Source organism: Pongo pygmaeus, chromosome 17 (genome assembly GCF_028885625.2).
Source record: "Pongo pygmaeus isolate AG05252 chromosome 17, NHGRI_mPonPyg2-v2.0_pri, whole genome shotgun sequence".
Lineage (NCBI taxonomy): Eukaryota > Metazoa > Chordata > Mammalia > Primates > Hominidae > Pongo > Pongo pygmaeus.
In genome coordinates, this window is record NC_072390.2 from 69,489,619 (window position 1) to 69,506,876 (window position 17,258).

General features: G+C 37.4%; 1 protein-coding gene across 1 annotated transcript; it reads left to right on the plus strand.

Annotated features, from left to right (window-relative positions):
- Positions 1-406: 406 nt before the first annotated feature.
- On the plus strand, positions 407-16,354 carry LOC129018784 (dynactin-associated protein). Its single transcript, XM_054460642.2, has 3 exons — positions 407-425; positions 3,783-3,907; positions 16,028-16,354. Exons 1-3 carry the CDS (start codon positions 407-409, stop codon positions 16,352-16,354), a joined length of 471 nt encoding a protein of 156 aa, XP_054316617.2.
- Positions 16,355-17,258: the final 904 nt, after the last annotated feature.

Sequence of the window (17,258 nt, forward strand, 5' to 3'; positions counted from 1 at the left end):
GAGTTAGATATGTTTCATAATTCAAATTTTTTAAAATTTTGTGAAATATGGTACATATATTACATATTACACAACATGTTTTAGTAGCCTGCAACACACATTAATATTTTTGTAATTGAACATATAAACATGCTAAGTTTATTAAAGACCCAAAATATTATTGTTTATATTAATTTTTACTGCCAAATCAATTTATGCCAAACGTACAAATTAATTTTCAGTTTGCAAAGCCTTTTGGATTTCTGAAACTGTGTATCAGGGATTGTAGATCCATATCCTGAAGAAAAAATAGTTTTATTTTGGGTCTGTCCAGATAGGAGGACCAGGGTGTAAGTCAGCCAGAGAGACAAGGAAAATTTTGGATCTACAGGAGAAAGAACTTTCAAACAGCAAAGGTCACCCAAAAATGGAATACCAACTTCTAGGTAAGTCATGAATTCCTAGTCACTGTGCTCAAACACAGGTGACTTATACAGTTGCCTTTTATTCTGTAGAAGTTGTTTTTATCATAATGATAAATACATTTATCATTTATATTTATCATTATGGTCCTTTCTCTAATTCCAACATACAAAAAGCTAAAAGAGAACATTCTCTTTGATTGAACAAAAATAGTAACACTTTAAACAAATTTGAAAGTTAAAATCAAAAGTCAAGCTTTCGATAAATAAAGAATAGACTGTAAGCAGAGGTCTTGTCTGTCGTGGTTGCTACTAATTTGATATCTAGCTTTCATACATGCCTATGATACATTAGGCACTCAATAAACAGTTGGGAATAATTTTTTTTTTGAGACGGAGTCTTGCTCTGTCACCCAAGCTGGAGTGTGATGGCAGATCTCGGCTCACTGCAACCTCTGCCTCCTGGGTTCAAGAGATTCTTCCACCCCAGCCTCCTGAGTAGCTGACATTACAGGCATCCGTCATCATGCCCGGCTAATTTTTGTATTTTTGTAGAGACAGGGTTTCATTATGTTGGCCATGCTGATCTTGAACTCCTGACCTCAGGTGATTCGCCCACCTCAGCCTCCCAAAGTGCTGGGATTACAGGCGTGAGCCACCTCGCCTGGCCTTCAGTTGGGAATAAATTAATGGAAGACTGTGCTTTATCAATATAACCATATTTAAAATTTATAAGTAAACTTTACATTTGGAATTGGAAAATTCAATGACATAAATCAAAACATGTTTTCCTCCTGAAGTTTCTATTTTGAATAGGACTAATTATTCTAATCCAATTGTATTGCTTAAATACTTTTTCATTACTTTTGATTCAGTAAAGGAATACTTGGTATAAGTATTGGCTCAGCTTTGTAAAAAATACAATAAAGAACATGCTAATTGTGTTGTGAAAAAAACATGAATTTACAGAATGTTTCAGTTTTTATTCTTTCTTTTAATGATTGGTTCAAATTTCTTTGGTAATTTTGACAGGGCAGTTTGGAAATGTATTGTTCAGTTTCTATCTTTTTCACAAGGATCTTTCATGCTTTTTGGGTTGCATGTCAGCATTTTACTTAGGCTTTGAAATTCTGTGTCTGACAAAAAGATGAAATATAATCTTTCCCTAAAATGTCTAAGATCACATGGCCGAAGCTGTCATGTTGGCTCTCAGTTTATCAATAGACCAAAGAAATAATAATCAGAGCATATCAAAATTTCAGGTAAGAAAATTTTTGAGTAAGATGATTTTAAAAAATCAACTTTGACCTAGGCTTTGAGACAACAGCCAATTCACTTCTTTATTGGATGACTGAAAAACAGCCCCCTCCCCTTGCCGTCTTAGAGTGGAAAACATGGCCAGCTATCAGAGTTCTCTCAACCACATGTCAGCCAACAAGACTTTCAGATTTCTTTTTGGTTATAAATCCTGCTCAGAACAAAGATCCTTTATTGACGACTCTGACAAGGTAATGAGAGGTATCCATGCTGTCTGTCATTCTAACAATCCAGGTGTGCTCTGCTTTTTCTGTTAAGGTTTAGATTGAGGCATTCAAAGAATTGTTCATAATACGTGGTGAAGAAATATTCTTTGCAAAATAAAAATCTGACTTTCACATGGTATATTTAGCTATAGAACAATGTGTTGTCTCATTTTTATGTTACTATTTCTTTTGATTTTAAATTTTAAAATTTTCTCCCAAATTTTGTGACTGAGTCATGTAACTGCTTGGCCGGTTAGAGATTATGAGGGTGAGACTCCAGTGACAAGAATAATCTTCCACTCTTTATGCCATTGATGTAATGTGTGGATGCCATCAATAGTAATGGAGTTTCACTTCCACTGTGGCTATGTGTCTCTACTGCCAAATGAAATGTTTTTGCAGAATAAAATTGTAGTAATATTTTAAATAATATACAATTAATATATATTATTGGTTTAATTATATTCTTCTGATTTTCAAATGAATCAAAAAGTCAATCAAAAAGTCATTCAAAAGTCATTTTTAATATTATTGACACCTTCAACCCATGTTGGTCCCTTGTACCCCATGGCTGTTTGCTTTGCTTCAAGAAGAGTAAATCTTTATGTTTTTGTTTGTGTTTCACTTTTTAAATTGTGGTAAGATACACATAACACAAAGTTCATTATCTTAATCATTTTAAGTATAGAGTTAAGAGTATTAAATACATTCACAATATTCTGCAATCATCACTGCCACCCATTTTCAGATCTCTTTTTATCATCCCAAACTGAAATTGTGTATTCATTAAACAATAACTCCCCATTTCCCCCTCCTCCCAGCCCCTGGCAACCAACATTCTACTTTCTGTCTCTATAATTTTGACTATTCTAGGTATGTTATATAAGTGAAATTTACAGTATTTGTCTTTTTTGTGATGACTTATTTCACTTAGCACAATGTCCTCAAGGTTCATCCATGTTGTAGCAAATCATCATATTTTAAACTCCTCTTTAGAACAAAATTTTCCCCAGTTTTTCAATTCCTTGACAGTTTTCCATGTTCTTTATATTCTACAGCTTGAGGGTAAAACTTACAAGCTGAAGGTATTGAATACATTTATAAGAGAAATTTCAAAGATTAAACTTTAAAAATATTCAGAATCCAAAAGTGTCATATACAAAGAGAATAGGAATTTTTTTTTTTTTTAAATGGAACTTTCTGCACTACAAACATACCTGGCACACTTTCGAAACTCAATATTCTCACTTGTTGAGTGAATAAACCAATACAAGAGTTGATCATTTTACAATTTAAGACAAACTAGATTTTTTGACCAAAATAAAAAAACCCTCTTCTTAAAGATTTTCAATATTCCATCACTCCTTTGACATTATTGCCTAGGAAATTGATTCTAATAGTTTTTAATGAGTGTGAATTGCTTGAGCAACTGACCAAAGAGACTTCCAGACAGCAACCCAGGGACTGAAAAGGTGAAGTGTCCCTAAGGTCATGGGTACCTAAGAGATGGTGCTAACAAGGGGAGAGAGGCTTTCATTTTTGAGTAGAAAGCAAGCAATGGTAAATTTCTATCTCAGAACGTTTTTCTGGGGTTGGTCCTAAAATAAAAGGTGAGTTCCTGAATGATGGGACTAAAGAGGAGAGACGGAAGAATAATGTAAGGTTTTCAGAGGGAGTAGTCACAATAGCTTTCAGAGGAAGTATTGGTTTTCTTGCATCTTTCTGCAGTTAACATTTCATTTCCTCCTCTAAGGTGGATCCTGTTTTAGTGAATAATTAGTATTTAGTTTAATCCACGCTTGTACTAATGCATCATAGTTGATTTCCACCAGTAGTTTTAATTGTTTCATGGTTGCAGATATAAAGGGCAATGAACAAATTGAAAAATATTCTTGGAGAGAAGCTTGTGATATTGGCAGCTCAAGAATGGACAGAAAGCATGGAAAATATGTATTGAATGTTGAGCACTCTGAAAACCAGCCGGTGAGTGTCCTTGCTCCATTTTGATAGTTTGCCTATATTACAGTTTCATTTTCAGCATTTAAAAGCAGTTTAATCTCTTCATTACTATCTAGCCAAGATCATAATTTTGCATTCTTCTCCAAAATAAAGAGCATCCCTGTATCAATTTTTGTGCTATAACTTTCATGTTTTATTTTGCTGTGTTATATATTTAGGTATTAATTTAAATATGTATAGCTATAAAGTATTAGAAATGTTTCTATGGCCATAGGATATACAAATAGATCCATTTAACTTTCTATATTCACCTTCATGTAAACACAAACTCCAATGATGTCAGTGTTTTTTTTATTAAGTTCTAGTTTTACAATTGGATATTTAGAATTTTTAGACCTGTCAGAACTCAGATTTCTTAATATGCTGAAAAACCAGATATTAATTCTAGATATTAATATTCCTAAGAAAGAAAGCCTCCAAAAATACCTGCTCTGTGTCATAATATGACTATTTTGTCTGCTTTTTAAAAAATATTTTTATACCAAAAACCAAGCCTTTAGTGAATAGTTATCATAATCATATATCTGTATCATATACAGATTTTATGTATCTATTTATATCCAACCAAATAATCTTTGACTTCAGAAAAAAGGAAGGACATGTAATGAAAATTAAAATAGTGAGTTAAAATTCACTGCCTGAAGAATGAATGAAACACGTGTGAAGAAATAGCTTGCTTTTGTCTTATGGAGCTGTGGTAATCAGCCTGTGTAACTCATGAGATAAACCAAAGAAGAAAGTCCTGTTTCTCAGTAAGTGTTAATACAAGAATCCTATAGAGGATTTCTGGTTCACCAAAAGAACCAAGATCTTCAGTCCCTGGGTTGGTGTCTAGAAGTCTACTTGGTCAGTTGCTCAGGCAACGCTGTAATCGGATCTTCAAGATGTCCAAATACTCAGGTGGAAAAAAAAATTATCCTTGGCCAGGTATGTATCATCTTGATAGTTTTTCTGATAATAACAAATGTAAAGGTGTTTGCAAATATTAGCTTACATTGTTTTTTTTTACAGCATATATCTGGATAGCTGACTAAATATTTTACTTTATTATATTATTCAGGCATAGATATAACAATATTTTTCTCTTCAAACCAAATTCAATAATGGAATTTAAAAAGTATTTGAAGATTATAAACACACAGAAAATAAATTTTGATGTCCTTGTTTTTCTGTTAGGGATCTAAGAAATCTCAAGTTAATCCTTATTAAGTTAGGGTAAAAAACTTATAGAATGTACTTTAGTAAGTACAACTAATGCATTTCAGTTGCCTGCAGCCATTATTAGCTAATGCTGATTATGCTAATGCTGGTTAAACATTATTTACAGCTCTTCAGCTCTTCCAGTTTTGAATAAAGACTCCACCTGTACTAAGAGTCAGAGCAACCTGACACAGTAAAATTATTACTTAGTCTGCAAACTGGGCCTAGATCACAGGTTCCCCATCCTTAGTGTAGACCCACTCATCACCTTCCTGTCTGAAAGGGCTGGGATTCTAACAGGGCCAGAAAATTCTGGGAAACTGCCCCGCTGAGTGAGTTTCACTTTGTTTGCAAAGTGCATTAAAATGTTCAGGTTCACCAGCCACAAGCAAATTGGATGTAATGAAAACAACAGGATCAGCACCTAGTTAAATAAGCAAGGGTATTAACAAAGATAAATTCAACTTATTGAAATTTGCATAATGAATAGTAGGTAGAATTTTGTTTATTCATATTTGATAAGCATGGGACTGATATCTATTTCTTTTATATTGTACTTACAGAAAAAATTAACTTAGCTAATTGTCTACTGCCAGGAGTATCCCATCTTACCTATATTTAATGACAATTTTATATTTTTGAATTTTTAATAATAATTCCTAATGGGTCAATGATTATGTATCATTCTGGTTTGACAGTTTTTATGGAACTCACTGGTTGGTTGGCCAGTAATTTCTATAACTATTAGTAATGGGTTATTAAATCAACACAAAGACAACTAGTGGCAGTAGCGGTAGTAATTAAAATACTATTACTAATAACAAGAATGATAGTTAACACCTATTCAGTGGGCATTATGTGCCAGACATTGCTCCAAGCATTTGGCAGTTATTTACTCAGTGATCATATGAGCAAATCTGTAAGTGGGTAATTTTAGTATTCTCCTTTTGAAGCTGCTAGGAGTGGCCAAAGATAACCTTGATTCACAGCTAGAAAGTAAATATTATCATCCTGTGAGATGAAGAGCCTTGGATCATTCTACATTATGATTCATATGTAACAAAACTTTTGGCTGGGTACAGCTGCTCATGCTTACAATGCCAGCATCTTGAGAGGGCAGAGCCAGAGGATTGCTTGAGCCCAGGAGATCTAGACCATCCTGGGCAACATATGGAGACCCCATCACTATGAAAAATAACATAAAAAATAATTAGATGAACATGAAGGCATACACCTATAGTCATGGCTACTCAGAAGGCTGAGATGAGAGGACTGCTTGAGCCTTGGGAGGTCGAGGTTTCAGTGAACCATGATTGTGTCTCTGCACTACAGCCTGGGTTACAGAGAGAGATCCCATCTCAACAAAACAAAACAAAATGAAACAAAACAAAAAACTTTTCCACAAGATCCATAAATTCCTGAATCTACTCCTCTCTTATGTTCACTTTATCTTATCCTTCCCTTCTTTTAACACACCCCTTCCCTAAAGTCTTTCACCGCCAACTCAGTCATTTTCAATCCTTATTTACTTCTTCTTCTGAATAATTTACAATTATTGCATTTATTTGTTAATTATACACTAACCTGTTTTGCCTCCCTCCCTGTTAGCAAATAGACTCCTTGAGAGTAGAGACCTGTATTGTTGTGGACTGTTTTTACATTGCTCTATGCCCAAGAGGAACCCAGCACAAACATACTGCAAATTCAACAAATGGTTTGTCTTCTGTGTCACTGTGATAGGCTTGCAAGTTTCATTGGATACAGCATGGTATGAATTGTGTAAAGCAGTCACTTTGTGTAAGAATTTTTCACTAGTATCATGTAGTAAAGTATATACTACATTACTATATTAGCATAGCATGGCATAGCATAACAATATACTATTCCTAGTATAGGGTAGTGGAGTACATGGGCCTTAACACTGGAAGGTCTGAGCTCCCATGCTAGCTATTGTGTCATGATGACAAATCATTTCAACTCTTTTCACTTCAATGTTTTCATTTCCAAAATGACCTGAACAGGTTGTACCCAATAAGATGCAAGGACTTCAGCTCACCATCGTCTTCCTTATAGAGGCTTCTTAATATATGCTCCACATACAGCAGCTTGCAACATAAGGATATTCAATCCATTTATGTAATATCATGAGCAAGAGGATACATATTCCTGACTAGAACTTTAGTAACCTACCAAAATTAGTTAAAATATAATATATAATAATCTGTCTAGATTTTTTTATCTTCAGGGGATAAGAAAACATTTATTCCTTTTAAAAATCGTACTCTTAGGTGCATTTGATAGAAGAATTTTGTTTTAGCAACTCAACACCATGGTTTCCTAGGCTTCCTACTCACTTCCACTCTGCCTTTGTAGCCAATCACACGTCCAAATGACCAAGAGGCTCACAGTTCCATATGCTGGTGTCTACCTTCAAATGATATAACCAGTGATGTCTCTCCCAACTTAACTGGGGTCTGCGTGAACCCAGGAGTCCTTGCACATTCAAGATGTCTACAGTCAGAATCCTGTTACACACAGGTAATGTTTAGCACAGGAGCTTTTATTCAGGTTGGGATGTGCTCTATATGGGCATGTACTTTGCCTATTCTTTCCCAAGAAATGTACTTAATTACTTAATTGATTTATATTTGTATTAAGCATTTGCTGTATTCTCAGTATAGGTACAAATCACTGTGAGGCGATTCACAAGAAAATAAATATTTGCTAGTCTCTGTTTTCTAAGAGCTAATATTCTAATCAGGGACTCAAACATCCATAATAGATAGAGAACATACATGAAAATCAAAGGAATAAGTGTAAGGTGCTAATGCAAGGTTAGGGTGGGGCAGATGAATAAGAATGTTGGCAATATTAGGATTTAATTCACCATTAGACTCTGATGGGAGACTGTCATATTTAAAGTTTCATGGGTCCTATTCTTTTGGTGATCACCTTATATTCTTACTCTGTGCAGCCTCCGAACCTGTGTGTGGCACTTTCTTTAGCTCCCTGGGTTCTGGCCTCTGGTGTATATGACCTTAACACAGAAACCTTACTGTTCTCTGGAGCATCTCCACTAGCTTTGGAGACCAGACTCAGCTCTCTTTGGTTCCTGACCTCATGTCCTGTAGGCTGAATGAACTTTACCTCATGACGGTATCTTTAAGTCTTCAGCCCTTGTATAGAAATTTAACATTGACTATAAATTACCAATAGGGCTTGGCAGTTTGGTTTGGTTCCCCAGACTCTGAAATTCCTTTCTTTCGCTGCTTAGTCTTGCTATAGAGACTCAGTAGAGAGCCTCTGAGCCTTGTTTCTTGATTCTGGACAAAACAATATGAACTTTATACTGTTTCTGGGACAATGTGAAAGAATAAGTAAGCTCAGTAGGATGGAGTTAGAAAATGTTTCTTCTTGTTTGCAGAGATAAAGTATCCATATCAATCATGGAATTGAAGGAGGTCTTCAATAACACTGAGTCTGCTAGCTCTTTTTTTTATCTGTATTTTTTATTTTTTGTTTTTTGAGGCATGTTCTCATTCTGTCACCTAGGCTGGAGCGCAGTGGCACAATCACATCTCACTGCAGCTTCAACCTTCTGGGCTTAAACAATCCTCCCATCTCAGCCTGCTAAGTAGCTAGGACCACATGCATATGCCACCATGCCTGGCTAATTTTTGTATTTTTTGTAGAGTTGAGGTCTTGCCATGTAGCCCAGGCTGGTCTCAACCTCCTGGGCTCAAGGGATCCACCCACTTCAGCCTCCCCAAATGCTAGGATTACAAGCATGAACCTCCATGCCCAGCCTCCGCTGATTCTTAAACTTGACTGCATATTAGAATCACCTGGGGACTGTTTAAGAAAAAAATCAAGTGCCTGAGCCCCACCCCAGACTAATTAAATCAGAAACTCTGGGGGGTGGGGCCCATACAACAATAGTTTTTAAAAGCTACCCAGATGAATCTAATGTACAACTAGTGATGAGAATGACTGATCTAGTCCCATTAAATCATTTAACAATTAGGGAAAATATGGCTCAGGAAAGTTTAGAGAGTTGCTAGAACTCACACAGTTTTTGCCAGAAGGGGCCAAAGCAGGAGGAGAACTTAGTTTCCTTTTGTCTGATCATGTACATTTTATTCCACTAAAGGGCTCTTTTTAAGTTTGTGTGATGCAGTGTTATAGACTCCTCTCCCAGATGTACATAAGCCTTTTTGCCACTTTTCTTGAACCTCCTTTTCAGTGCTTCCCATCAAGGAAAGAGGACGTTATTTGTCCTAGGGCTAACTTGGTCTTAGTGGCCCTCATTTCCCTGGCCTTGGTGACCACTGCCCTCATTCTTTCACTGCTGTCTTGGTGTCATCAGGCTTTTCATGAAACTCTAGTCTTCCAACAAATACCATGGCACATATTTTGTAACATTTCAGACCTACTGTATTCTGTCTGAAAAGTATGAGTTTTGTATTCTATTCCTTGAAGATCTTGCTTTCATCCAGGTAATAGTGAAATAATCTGTTGGACTCCAAAGTGCTTGTTTCTAAATTCTATATTATACTGCATCCAAAACAAAAATAATATTTTTGAAAACTAATGACTTTATGTATATTATTTTAACCTTCTCAACAACAATATGAGATGTTGTTCTTGCATTAAAAAAAGGTAGGGGTGAGAGACGAAAGAATAAGAGGAATACAGAGGATTTTTTAGGGCAGTGAGACTGCTCTGCATGATACTGTAATGGTAAATACATGTCATCATATAGTTGTCCAAACCCATAGAGTGTACACCACCAAGAGTGAACCCTAGAGCCAAGATGGCCGAATAAGAACAGCTCTGGTCCCCAGCTCCCAGCATGAGAGACGCAGAAGATGGGTGATTTCTGCATTTCCATCTGAGCTTTGAAGAGAGCAGTGGTTCTCCCAGCACACAGCTGGAGATCTGAGAATGGGCAGACTGCCTCCTCAAGTGGGTCCCTGACCCCTGACCCCCGAGCAGCCTAACTGGGAGGCACCCCCCAGTAGGGGCAGACTGACACCTCACACGGCCGGGTACTCCTCTGAGACAAAAATTCCAGAGGAACGATCAGACAGCAGCATTCGCAGTTCATGAAAATCTGCTGTTCTGCAGCCACCACTGCTTATACCCAGGCAAACAGGGTCTGGAGTGGACCTCTAGCAAACTCCAACAGACCTGAAGCTGAGGGTTCTGTCTGTTAGAAGGAAAACTAACAAACAGAAAGGACATCCAAACTAAAAACCCATTGGTACATCATCATCATCAAAGACCAAAAGTAGATAAAACCACAAAGATGGGGAAAAAACAGAGCAGAAAAACTGGAAACTCTAAAAAGCAGAGCGCCTCTCCTCCTCCAAAGGAACGCAGTTCCTCACCAGCAACGGAACAAAGCTGGATGGAGAATGACTTTGACAAGTTGAGAGAAGAAGGCTTCAGACGATGAAACTACTCTGAGCTACAGGAGGAAATTCAAACCAAAGGCAAAGAAGTTGAAAACTTTGAAAAAAATTTAGACGAATGCATAACTAGAATAATCAATACAGAGAAGTGCTTAAAGGAGCTGATGGAGCTGAAATCCAAGGCTCGAGAACTACATGAAGAATGCAGAAGCCTCAGGAGCCGATGCGATCAACTCGAAGAAAGGGTATCAGTGATGGAAGATGAAATGAATGAAATGAAGCAAGAAGGGAAGTTTAGAGAAAAAAGAATAAAAAGAAATGAACAAAGCCTCCAAGAAACATGGGACTATGTGAAAAGACCAAATCTACATCTGATTGGTGTACCTGAAAGCGACGGGGAGAATGGAACCAAGTTGGAAAACACTCTGCAGGATATTATCCAGGAGAACTTCCCCAATCTAGCAAGGCAGGCCAACATTCAGATTCAGGAAATACAGAGAATGCCACAAAGATACTCCTCGAGAAGAGCAACTCTAAGACACGTAATTGTCAGATTCACCAAAGTTGAAATGAAGGAAAAAATGTTAAGGGCAGCCAGAGAGAAAGGTTGGGTTACCCTCAAAGGGAAGCCCATCAGACTAACAGTGGATCTCTGGGCAGAAACCCTACAAGCCAGAAGAGAGTGGGGGCCAATATTCAACATTCTTAAAGAAGAGAATTTTCAACCCAGAATTTCATATCCAGCCAAACTAAGCTTCATAAGTGAAGGAGAAATAAAATACTTTACAGACAGGCAAATGCTGAGAGATTTTGTCACCACCAGGCCTGCCCTAAAAGAGCTCCTGAAGGAAGCACTAAACATGGAAAGGAACAACCGGTACCAGCCACTGCAAAATCATGCCAAATTGTAAAGACCATCGAGGCTAGGAAGAAACCGCATCAACTAATGAGCAAAATAACCAGCTAACATCATAATGACAGGATCAAATTCACACATAACAATATTAACTTTAAATGTAAATGGACTAAATGCTCCAATTAAAAGACACAGACTGGCAAACTGGATAGAGTCAAGACCCATCAGCGTGCTGTATTCAGGAAACCCATCTCACGTGCAGAGACACACATAGGCTCAAAATAAAAGGATGGAGGAAGATCTACCAAGCAAATGGAAAACAAAAAAAGGCAGGGGTTGCAATCCTAGTCTCTGATAAAACAGACTTTAAACCAACAAAGATCAAAAGAGACAAAGAAGGCCATTACATAATGGTAAAGGGATCAATTCAACAAGAAGAGCTAACTATCCTAAATATATACGCACCCAATACAGGAGCACCCAGATTCATAAAGCAAGTCCTGAGTGACCTAGAAAGAGACTTAGACTCCCACACATTAATAATGGGAGACTTTAACACCCCACTGTCAACATTAGACAGATCAATGAGACAGAAAGTCAACAAGGATACCCAGGAATTGAACTCAGCTCTGCACCAAGTGGACCTAATAGACATTTACAGAACTCTCCACCCCAAATCAACAGAATATACATTTTTTTCAGCACCACACCACACCTATTCCAAAATTGACCACATACTTGGAAGTAAAGCTCTCCTCAGCAAATGTAAAAGAATAGAAATTATAACAAACTGTCTCTCAGACCACAGTGCAATCAAACTAGAACTCAGGATTAAGAGACTCACTCAAAACCGCTCAACTACATGGAAACTGAACAACCTGCTCCTGAATGACTACTGGGTACATAACAAAATGAAGGCAGAAATAAAGAAGTTCTTTGAAACCAATGAGAACAAAGACACAAGATACCAGAATCTCTGGGACACATTCAAAGCAGTGTGTAGAGGGAAATTTATAGCACTAAATGCACACAAGAGAAAGCAGGAAAGATCCAAAATTGACACCCTAACATCACAATTAAAAGAACTAGAAAAGCAAGAGCAAACACATTCAAAAGCTAGCAGAAGGCAAGAAATAACTAAAATCAGAGCAGAACTGAAGGAAATAGAGACACAAAAAACCCTTCAAAAAATTAATGAATCCAGGAGCTGGTTTTTTGAAAGGATCAACAAAATTGATAGACCACTAGCAAGACTAATAAAGAAGAAAAGAGAGAAGAATCAAATAGATGCAATAAAAAATGATAAAGGGGACATCACCACCGATCCCACAGGAATACAAACTACCATCAGAGAATACTACAAACACCTCTACGCAAATAAACTAGAAAATCTAGAAGAAATGGATAAATTCCTGGACACATACAGCCTCCCAAGACTAAACCAGGAAGAAGTTGAATCTCTGAGTAGACCAATAACAGGCTCTGAAATTGTGGCAATAATCAATAGCTTACCAACCAAAAAGAGTACAGGACCAGATGGATTCACAGCCGAATTCTACCAGAGGTACAAGGAGGAACTGGTACCACTCCTTCTGAAACTATTCCAATCAATAGAAAAAGAGGCAATCCTCCCTAACTCATTTTATGAGGCCAGCATCATCCTGATACCAAAGCCTGGCAGAGACACAACCAAAAAAGAGAATTTTAGACCAATATCCTTGATGAACATGGATGCAAAAATCCTCAATGAAATACTGGCAAACCGAATCCAGCAACACATCAAAAAGCTTAACCACCGTGATCAAGTGGGCTTCATCCCTGGGATGCAAGGCTGGTTCAATATACGCAAATCAATAAATGTAATCCAGCATATAAACAGAACCAAAGACAAAAACCACATGATTATCTCAATAGATGCAGAAAAGGCCTTTGACAAAATTCAACAACACTTCATGCTAAAAACTCTCAATAAATTAGGTATTGATGGGACGTATCTCAAAATAATAAGAGCTATCTATGACAAACATACAGCCAATATCATACTGAATGGGCAAAAACCGGAAGCATTCCCTTTGAAAACTGGCACAAGACAGGGATGCCCTCTCTCACCACTCCTATTCAACATAGTGTTGGAAGTTCTGGCCAGGGCAATTAGGCAGGAGAAGGAAATAAAGGGTATTCAATTAGGAAAAGAGGAAGCCAAATTGTCCCTGTTTGCAGATGACATGATTGTATATCTAGAAAACCCCATTGTCTCAGCCCAAAATCTCCTTAAGCTGATAAGCAACTTCAGCAAAGTCTCAGGATACAAAATCAATGTACAAAAATCACAAGCATTCTTATACACCAACAACAGACAAACAGAGAGCCAAATCATGAGTGAACTCCCATTCACAATTGCTTCAAAGAGAATAAAATACCTAGGAATCCAACTTACAAGGGACGTGAAGGACCTCTTCAAGGAGAACTACAAACCACTGCTCAATGAAATCAAAGAGGATACAAAGAAATGGAAGAACATTCCATGCTCATGGGTAGGAAGAATCAATATCGTGAAAATGGCCATACTGCCCAAGGTAATTTACAGATTCAATGCCATCCCCATCAAGCTACCAATGATTTTCTTCACAGAATTGGAAAAAACCACTTTAAAGTTCATATGGAACCAAAAAAGAGCCCGCATCACCAAGTCAATCCTAAGCCAAAAGAGCAAAGCTGGAGGCATGACACTACCTGACTTCAAACTATACTACAAGTCTACAGTAACCAAAACAGCATGGTACTGGTACCAAAACAGAGATATAGATCAATGGAACAGAACAGAGCCGTCAGAAATAATGCCACGTATCTACAACTATCTGATCTTTGACAAACCCGACAAAAACAAGAAATGGGGAAAGGATTCCCTATTTAATAAATGGTGCTGGGAAAACTGGCTAGCCATATGGAGAAAGCTGAAATTGGATCCCTTCCTTACACCTTATACAAAAATCAATTCAAGATGGATTAAAGACTTAAACGTTAGACCTAAAACCATAAAAACCCTAGAAGAAAACCTAGGCATTACCATTCAGGACACAGGCATGGGCAAGGACTTCATGTCTAAAACACCAAAAGCAATGGCAACAAAAGCCAAAATTGACAAATGGGATCTAATTAAACTAAAGAGCTTCTGCACAGCAAAAGAAACTACCATCAGAGTGAACAGGCAACCTACAAAATGGGAGAAAATCTTCGCAACCTACTCATCTGACAAAGGGCTAATATCCAGAATCTACAATGAACTCAAACGAATTTACAAGAAAAAAACAAACAACCCCATCAAAAAGTGGGCAAAGGACATGAACAGACACTTCTCAAAAGAAGACATTTATGCAGCCAAAAAACACATGAAAAAATGCTCACCATCACTGGCCATCAGAGAAATGCAAATCAAAACCACAATGAGATACCATCTCACACCAGTTAGAATGGCAATCATTAAAAAGTCAGGAAACAACAGGTGCTGGAGAGGATGTGGAGAAATAGGAACACTTTTACACTGTTGGTGGGACTGTAAACTAGTTCAACCATTGTGGAAGTCAGTGTGGCGATTCCTCAGGGATCTAGAAGTAGAAATACCATTTGACCCAGCCATCCCATTACTGGGTATATACCCAAAGGACTACAAATCCTGCTGCTATAAAGACACATGCACACGTATGTTTATTGAGGCACTATTCACAATAGCAAAGACTTGGATCTAACCCAAATGTCCAACAATGCTAGACTGGATTAAGAAAATGTGGCACATATACACCATGGAATACTATGCAGCCATAAAAAATGATGAGTTCATGTCCTTTGTAGGGACATGGATGAAATTGGAAATCATCATTCTCAGTAAACTATTGCAAGGACAAAAAATCAAACACCGCATGTTCTCACTCATAGGTGGGAATTGAACAATGAGAACACATGGATACAGGAAGGGAAACATCACACTCTGGGGACTGTTGTGGGGTGGGGGGAGGGGGGAGGGATAGCATTAGGAGATTTACCTAATGCTAAATGACGAGTTAATGGGTGCAGCACACCAGCATGGCACATGTATACATATGTAACTAACCTGCACATTGTGCACATGTACCCTAAAACTTAAAGTATAATAATAATAATAATAATAAAAGAGTGAACCCTAAAGTAATCTGATAATGGTATATCATTTTAAGTTCATTAATTGTAACAAATGTTCTAGTCTGATGGGAGAAGTTGACAATTGGTGAGGCTGAACATGTGTGAGGGCAGGAGGGATGTGGGAAATCTCTGTATTTCCTGCTTAGTTTTGCTGTCAACCTAAAACTGCTCTAAAAATAAAGTCTGTTAAAAAGAAAAAAGACAAATGGAAAATAGAATAAGAGAAGATGAGATTTTGCAGATTTGTCTTTCTTCTAATGTAAGGGACAGCAGACAATTATTTCTACCTGTAGGAAAACATGGACTTCAAGCCCAACTTTCAGAGACACATAGTGACTCAAATGATGTTAACCCAATAAGTTATAAGTAATATAAAAGAGATGATAAATTGCAAGCATTTTTGTTTTTCATTGCTGATATTTTTATATACATGCTTAGGTAAAAGAATATTGCCGCAATGACTGGTCTATGTGGAAAGTCTTCCTGGCTTGTCTCTTAGCCTGTGTGATAATGACAGCAATTGGAGTACTTATAATATGCTTGGTGAATAACAAAGGATCTACCAATTCCTCCATTGTTATCCAGCTATCCACAAACAATGGAGAGTGTGTGACTGTCAAACCTGGAACACCCTCTCCTGCTTGTCCACCTACAGTGACCACCACTTCAACTGTACCTGCAAGTACAGCCACTGAAACTACAACTTCAACAGCTACAACTGCCACCACTTCCACAGAACCTACAGCTGTTGCAACTATCAATTAATTATAATTTGAACAGCCACAGCCATCACTTCAACTGAAACTTCAACCTCTACCACTTCAACTCAGTTTGCAACTATAATAGCTACTCCTATCACTTCAAGTGGAATCATGGCTGCAGTCACTTTAACAGCCTCTATAACCGTTACAACTTCAACAAAATCAAGTCCTACTTCAACTTAAACTTACTTCACAACTCAAATAATCACCACTTCGACCATCTCTTTGACTGAATCAACAACTACATTCCCTTCAACTGAATCTGCAACCACTTCCACTTAACCTATAACTACTGTAACTTCTACTTAGCCTACAGTAACAATGCTCGTCACTCTTTTCCAACAATGTATAATCTCCGCCTATTCATCTGAGGACTAAGCTCTGATTTTTTATCTTGCCCAAATTCCTTTCTAAGGGGTCTGGGGAGTCATGCCCTACAAACCATAAATTCTCATCAGATGGGTTATATTTAACCCTGTATATTGTGACTTACTTTCTAATCTGACTCTGGCATAACAAGGGAAAAAATCAAAATGTTTTACCCCAAAATATATTTCCTTGCCATACCTTGAAATTGTCCTGCAAAGTCTCTTGTGCAGAAACTCCACATTCTATAGAGAATATCCTTCACCCTTTGTTTTCCTTCCTTTCTTTCCAGATCCAGGAGATAATCAACGAAGAGCCAGGCACCCTTTTAGGTCTGATAAGAAACACTTTACAACCTGCTCTCTCTCTGAAGTCTGCTTTCTGAGAGATTCCTCTGCACAATAAAACTTGGTCTCCACAATCCTTTATCTTAACCTGAACATTCCTTTCCATGGATCTCAGGTCTTCAGATAAACTAAACCTATTGTCAACCAGAACATATTTAAATTTACCTATAGCCTGGAAGCCCCAACTTTGAGTTG

Coding starts and splice junctions, on each gene's coding strand:
- LOC129018784 (XM_054460642.2), top strand. Junction 3,908..16,027: donor AGCACTCTGAAAACCAGCCG/GTGAGTGTCCTT, acceptor ATACATGCTTAG/GTAAAAGAATATTGCCGCAA.